Raw genomic sequence first — 7,684 nt, forward strand, 5'->3', positions numbered from 1 at the left:
CCAGTGAGGAATAAACGGTGTGTAGATGATGGATGGAAGGTTTAGCTGCTATTGCTAGCACAGTGCACATCATGTCTCCTCACAGCTCACTTTGCAGCTTGCTGCTCTGCAGATGTGTCGCTATGTTTAGAAAACAGATCAAGAGGAATGCAGATCTGATATGGTACCTCTGAAACACAAATCTCTTCATAGGGGATTTCAAAAAACTTCTCACTTGAATCCAACAGCAGTCACTGATCCTCTGCAGGCAAAACACCTCAACAGCAGCCAAACAAAAGAATGACGAAGAATTGACTCCTACTGTAGCAAAGCTTTACTGAATCATCATCAGGAATCCCAGAAAAAAAATACGTTTATATAAAATTGCATTGAGACATCACGATGTCTGCATGTTTCCAGTCTGATCAGTAATACGGTTCCTACCTCTTTTGTCATTGGAAAACACCTCAAAGTCGAAATTCTTCCTCAGAACGTAGAAACTATACTGCCGACGTAATTTTAAAAAAATAGTCTAGTTGTCCCTACAGCCAGCTGATGGCGTTCGGCTGACAGCACATGACAGGTGTACGCTACAACACTTCTGGACAACAGGTGACATCTGAACAGTGACACTGAGCAGTAGCATTCATACATGTCGCCGCTAAGACGTGTTCAAGACACAGTGAAACCATCGCCACACTGAAAACACCTACAGACACAACTCCAGACGTAGTAATTACATGATGAGATAAAAAAAGCATGAGCACTAACACGCTACCATTTAAGAGTCAGTGTCGTATACTTCATGAGTCAGAACGTGTAGGAGGACTTTACACATGTACAAAATGCGCTTTTAAGATATTTCACATTTTCCTCCAGTTATAAACTACGTCAGCGACAGTGGCTTCAACAAGCTGCAGGGCTGGAAAGGTGATGTCTTGGTAGCGTAGCGTCTCCAGCATTCCTAGATGAGACCTTCTGAACACATTCATTGACATAAGGCAGGTAGCTGCTACGACATTAAGACCAAGGAGCTGGATGTCTGCACAGCTCCCTAAACTCCAGTCAGCAGTTTGTTAACTACACAGCTTAGACTTCTGGCATCGACACGCCCAGTTTAAAAGGTCATTTCAATCTGTATGAAAGCTACTGGACAAGTGAAACAAAGGGGAAAGGTTTAGACGAAATGTTAAAACTTTAAATTAAAAGCTGTGATAGAGTTTTAAAAAGGGGGGACGAAAACAGTGAGATGTTGAATCCGCGTGATGCTGGTACCAGAAGTCCTGCGATGGGCATTTTAAAACTCCAGAAATAGACAAAAAGGATAATAAAAATGTTCTTCATCGTCATCCATTGCAAAAAAATATTCTTTCATGGTCCAGTGTTGAAAAGAAAATCCAGCGAAGCTTCACATCCAGCGGCTGCAACAGACACATGAGAACTGAGAAAAGCTTTGTGGTGGCTGCAAGGACAGCAGCGTATCACAGCCACGGGTTTCCTCGTGTGAAGAGTCCCATTGTGTTTTGGAGAATCAACATTTTATCACTTGTCTTTTCAGTCCTTCATCCAGTGTACTGCAGCAGCTCTACACAGATCCAGTGGTTCAAAGCGCCAGCGCTACGACGGCGTGACTCCAGGAAGGGGGATGGGGCAGCGAAAGAGACGACCTGCTGCTCGAGTCACGGTACGCCGTTAGCCAGGGGCTCATGGGTTTTCTGCAACATATGTTGACTTCTGTACCAAACATTTTCTCATCAACAAAGGTGAAGGAGACAGAGGTGTGGTGGGCTGGAGGGGTTCAGTAAATGGCACGTCACTAACGGTGAAACACAAGCAGGACATCACAAGTTAGGTGCCGTTAAGATGTTAAGACTGGAACTAAATGTTTGCTTTTTACCAAACTAAGCCATGCGATGGTGTTTACTATTGTTGATCTGTGGCCTTGGTCCATCTGTCTGGCAGTGTGGGGTTAGAACTGTGGGCTTGGAAGCTGCCTCTTCCTTTCAGCTTTCTCACAGCGTCCGTCCAGCACACCTGACCCAGCCTGTTGGTGTGTGGGTGGCTGAGACGGTGAAGTAGGAAAGCAGTCAGGAAGATGAATGCTGTGATGCCGGCTACTCATTTCTTCATCAGAGCTCAGTGGTCAAGAGACCTCTGGGTTTGGCTCCATCCTCCGAGGCTGGCGGCTGACCCACAGTGCTGTGGACACAGGAGCAGAAGGACGGTGAAGCTACTGCAGCACAGACGGACTCTACTCACTGGTAGCAACTTGAAACACACAGTTTAGAGTCGACTGAATAAGTCTGTGCATGTGTTCTGAAAGTGCATAATCAAATCATGTCTAACAAGCTGTGCTCAAACACACAGAAACAGAAGTCCTGCATCGTAGAGCGTCCAGCACACAGTCCATGACTCAGCTCTGCTTATGCATGTTTTCAGTGCAACACTGGTTATGACTGATGCTGCTCTATTGTGTGCATGAGATACGACACAACAGTCTGCTTCTTGGCAAACTAATGGTGGTTGGGCCCTGTGCTAACACCAAACCATCTCAGCCACCAGGAGGCGCTACAAAATATTTTGTTTTTGAAGCAAGAGCAAGCACAAGGTCTGCATAGACTCCCAGCACGTTAAGAATTGAAGACCCCGTGGATTTGTTTGGCGTTTCATGTCATCACAACAACAGCCTCAGTAGCAGCAGGTTGTGTGACCAATGTGGCTCTCATCACCATCAGCGGTGCTGGTTCGGCCACAGGTCCGAGCTCTGTGGAGACGTTCAGACATGCTGGGAAGTTCAAGACTAATGTGAAGCCCGGGTACGGTGTGTGCTTCAGTGCAGCCTTTTCACTGGCTTCCTTCTCTCCTACTCTCTGTGCTCACTATCCCACATTTTAATACAGCTGATAAAGCTGTTCCCATTTACACATTATTACTGATATATTATTGTATATTAAGCACAAAGTGATGCCATAATGTAGACATGAGGACTTGTTCTCCACTGGTACCCTCAAGCTGCTGCTCAGCACCACTGAACTACTGACCAAAGCACCGCACCTATTGGTTAAGACAGCATCTGAATTCAGCTGTTTCTGTAAAATGAGCGCTCAGAGATGCATATCCTGGTGTCACACACTCGTTTACATCAGTCGTCATGCTGCTCACAGGTGCAGAGTCTTCTAGAACACTGAAGCAATTGATTTAAAACAGAAACCACGGACTTATGGTCCACTGAACCATCTCTGTAGTCACCAAAATGGCTGAGAAGGTCATTGGGTGCACCCTGCCCACACTGGAGGACCTTCATGGCTCTTAATGCCTCAGGAGAGCCGACACCATCCTGAAGGACTCCTACCACCCGGGACGTTCTCTGTTTGAGCTGCTGCCGTCGGGCAGACGGTACAGGGCCATCAGAACCAGGACCACCAGACTGAAACACAGCTTTTTTCCTACTGCTGTGAGAACAATAAATGCCTCCCTGTCGCAATAATGTGCTTTCAATACACAACTCCAGTGCCTCTGGCCAATATCCAGTCTGTGCAGTATACACCATGCTCATTATTTCACTTCATCTTTTATACAGAGTTCTTTCTGCTTGTTTTTTCATATATAGATTTCCTTTATATTGTTTACAGTGTTTTACAAAGTTCCAAACTGCTTGAACAATTAGAGACCGATTTCAAAACTGAAGAAGGAATTGCTTTTTTAAACAATCATGACATTTTTGAAACATTTCAGTCCGGTTTCAGAGCAAAGCCCGGCACAGAGACGGCACTACTTCAAGTTTTTAATGAGTTGCTAATTGCTGCTGATGCTGGAAAATCTTCTGTTTTAGTTCTTTTAGATCTGAGTGCTGCCTTTGATACTGTCCATCATCTTATTTTACTGGAACGTTTGAAACACTGGGTTGGCATTTCTGGTTCCGCTATAAACTGGTTTTATTCTTATCTGCATGGCAGGTCTTTTAGCGTCGCCATTGGCAGCTCACAGTCATCTTGTATCACGCTGACCTGCGGGGTTCCCCAGGGGCCGGTCCTCGGACCACTCCTGTTCTCCCTTTACTTGTTGCCCCTGGAACATATCATCCGCAATCACAACCTGAGTTTTCACTCATATGCGGATGATACACAGCTGTACCTGTCTTTTAACCCCAATGATTTTAACCAATTACAGTCTCTGAACAGCTGCATCCAGGACCTGAAATGCTGGACGGCTCAAAATTTCCTCCAGCTGAACTTAGACAAAACCACAGTAATGATTATTGGTCCTGGTTCAGCCACAACAGCAGCACACTGAGGTTCATTATCCTGTAATATAGCTGCACAATGTAAACGTCTTGGGCTCATCTTTGATGGAAACCTGAACCTGAACCAGCAGGTCAGCTCAGTCTTGTTTTATGCAGCTCAGGAGACTCTCTGAGGTGAGGTCAGTTCTATCCAGACATCATTTAGAAATTGTTCTTCATGCTTTTATCTCATCTTGTTTAGACGACTGTAACTCTCTGTGCACTGTTCTGAACCAGCAGAGTCTTCACAAACTACAGCTGGTCCAAAACGCAGCAGCCCGACTCCTCACCAGATCCAACAAGAGACATCACATGACTCCTGTTTCAGCTTCCCTTCACTGGCTACCAATTCATTTTAGAACAGATTTTAAGATTTTATTGTTAACCTATAAAGTACTCTCTGGACTGGAACCTCAATACATTTCTGATCTCCTCACCCCGTATGTGTCCGGTCGTAGCCTGCGGTCCTCAGCCGAGGTTCTGCTCACCGTCCCACAGCCGAGGCTGAGGACCAAAGGTGACCAGGCCTTTTCTGTCAGAATCCCACCCTCTGGACCAGCCTCCCTGAGGAGATCAGATCTGCAGCACTTCATCCTCCTTTAAACTCTTTTAAAAGCACATCTTTACAGACGTGCTTTTACAGGATCTGTTCTATGAGCGGACTTTTACTCTGATGGCAGCATTAAGGGCAGAACATTTTACCTTCTGTTTTATTCCTTTATTGTCTCTTAATGGTCTTCTTTTACTGGGTTTTATTCCGCTTATATATTTTTATATTGTTTTATTGTCTTTCATGCTTTATGTGTTTCACCTTCACCATTTTTTATTTATTTATTTGTGTATTTTTTGCTTTTTACTTCTTTTAATGTTGTTTAATGTTGTTCTTACACTTCTCTTGGAATCTGTGCAGCACTTTGTAACCCTGTTTTGAAAAGTGCTATATAAATAAAGTTTATTATTATTATTATATTTCTGTTTTTTTTCTTTTGCACTGAAAGGACTGCACCTTGCATTTGGTTGTACTCGTTACAATGACAACAAAACAAATCTGAATCTAGTATTCTGAGCACAATACGGGATCTTTTAGTGAGCTCAGGATTTGTCAAGCAACAAGTCAGAACACAACACAGCTTGCTTCAGAACCAAGCTTCATCCAGCGAGGGTGTAGCTGCAGAGACCTTTACCTGGCAGAGGTACGTGTGTGAGCGAGGTGGGGAGGGGCTGGGGTGAGAGCTGCTGCCCCATCTGCAGGGAGAGGGCAGGTGGCCTTAGGAGGGGGGTCAAGGTCGAGCAGGCCGTTAGTAAAGACGCCGGGAGGCTGCGTTAGAAGGGATGAGGAGACGTAAAGAGGTCAGTCTGCAGAGCCTCTACTTCAGCCAACGTGTGCAGCCACTATGCCAGTGCACGGGGAAAAAATTAAACCTTGTGTCACCAATCTCAGGAAAATAAATGCAAACTGAGATATTTAACTGCACGTCACATTTGTTTATACTGTTTCACAGGGAAGGTGTGGAGAAGGAGGCAGATATAAAACCAGACAAGCAGCTGAGCATAAGAAAGGCTACGGCGGGAACTCACAGCAGTCGTGGGAATGATCCATCGAGGTGTGATGAGAGGTTTGGCCGGCTGCGCTGGTGGTAGCTGCAACGCAACAAGAAGCCTGCTGTTATATCGGTCACACTACGGCCTCGTGTAACCTCAGACACAGGGACTGACTGACATACGGACACATCATGACACCACATCGCTGAACACCAACAACACAACACAGCAGCAACTCGATGCTTCTCTGGAGCTCATCTCTCTGTCACTCTCTATTGTCAGTGCAAAACTGAATATCCATAAATGCTGTTTCAGATCTGCTGAATTCCCTACAAGTAGGAGCATCTGGTTCAGTGTAGGGCTGCCGACACGTCTACGATGTCAGCACAGTGGGTATATATATGTGTATATATGCACTGAAAGCCGTCCTGCTGTAGAGGTACTTGTCATTATAAAAACTCTCCTCATTTCAGGATACAGTGCATGCAGTCAGACTCACCGCAGGAGTTGGATCAGTGAAGTCAATCAGGTTGTCAGACAGAGCAGCAGCGGGCTGCAGGTCCACCTCCTCTGCTTTGACCTGCAGCAAGATGCAAGAACTCTTCACCACAGCATAGCAACAATAACACTAACGTACCCACCTCCTGTTTCAGATCACTACTGTAGAACTGTTCATGTGCATGGATTCAGAAGGTGTAGGGCTGCAGGCACCCAAGGAAGATCTTGGTCGACTGTAGTCTTACTATTGCTCAGCGAATCGACTGATCGGAGGAGGGACTACTGAACTAAAGCTACAGCAGTGACTCATTTATTTTGACCATTCCCATCGTGACGTTATTTTACACATTGAAGAGCGATGAGGCTTCACGGCTTTAGGTGCTGCTAGTGGCGGCCTGCTGGAACCATTATTAAAGCAAACATAATGAACCGGGCCACATTCTACTGTGTCGACACTCAAAACGTCAAGCTTCAAACACAGAACGTTTTTAGATGTGTGCCGTGGCGTTTATTGAGCTGCGACATGCAAACTGCTGCAGAGTTTATACGTGACTCCAGCAGACCAGGAGGCTGCAGGAGGACAAATAAGAGAGCAGAAAAAAAACATGTGGCTGAACAGAACCAGAACGGTCATCAGTCACGCTCTTGGTTAACTGCAGCTCCTCAACTGTTGTAATGGTACAGCCCACCGTTAGTACCACAGTGTGTTCTTGTTCTGTGTGTCACATCAGAGGTGCTTTATGGGATGTTCGAGGTAAATGTACCTGCAACCAATGGCTTCAAGTAATGAAATGAAAAGTTATAAACAGACTCCTTTCACACGTGTTTCATGGCTGCGAGCTCCATAGTAACCAAACAACAGCCATCGAACTAGCAGCAGGTAATCCTTACCTTTGGTGCCAGACCTTCAGTGGCAGACTCAGAGGGCATCTTGGGAACAGAGGGGCTGAAATCTTCAGCTAACCTCTCAGCGCTGCAGAATGGTGAAAAGAAGTTTAGGTCAGCAAATATTCCTGATTCACTTTCAGGTTCCTCATGTTTGAGATGAAGTAGGACATAGCAAAAATAAACACATTGACTTTGTACATTGTGTTTTTTTTCTTGTTTGTATGATTAATGAAATTCCTAAGTCTGAGCCTGACACATATCCCGAGGAGCTCTCCTGGAACCCTAACCCTAACCCTAACCCTAACCCATGGGAGCTGAAGCAGCAATCCAGGAGCCACAGCTGGTTTTCAGAAATAACACACACAGAAAACATTGTTTTTGCTCGATACATGCCTTAAATAATTCAACGGTACTCCACACTGCTCTTCATTAAATCCCCTGACTGACTTCAAAACATTGTGTGTTTCAGTGAACCTGACTGCAGCCTCCACACTG

General features: G+C 45.3%; 1 protein-coding gene across 1 annotated transcript in view; it reads right to left on the minus strand.

Moving 5' to 3' along the window:
* Nucleotides 1–290: 290 nt before the first annotated feature.
* epb41l5 (erythrocyte membrane protein band 4.1 like 5) overlaps nt 291–7,684 on the minus strand; it is a 52,295-nt gene continuing 44,901 nt past the window's right edge. Inside the window, exons 22-26 of the mRNA XM_008296345.1 lie at nt 7,193–7,274; nt 6,303–6,383; nt 5,840–5,902; nt 5,446–5,579; nt 291–2,178 (exon numbers count right to left, since the gene is read on the minus strand). Of these exons, the coding sequence (XP_008294567.1) occupies nt 2,109–2,178; nt 5,446–5,579; nt 5,840–5,902; nt 6,303–6,383; nt 7,193–7,274 (430 nt within the window). The 3' untranslated portion in view covers nt 291–2,108. The remainder of the gene's footprint in view (nt 2,179–5,445; nt 5,580–5,839; nt 5,903–6,302; nt 6,384–7,192; nt 7,275–7,684) is intronic.

Source organism: Stegastes partitus, unplaced genomic scaffold (assembly GCF_000690725.1).
Source record: "Stegastes partitus isolate 25-593 unplaced genomic scaffold, Stegastes_partitus-1.0.2 Scaffold1121, whole genome shotgun sequence".
NCBI lineage: Eukaryota > Metazoa > Chordata > Actinopteri > Pomacentridae > Stegastes > Stegastes partitus.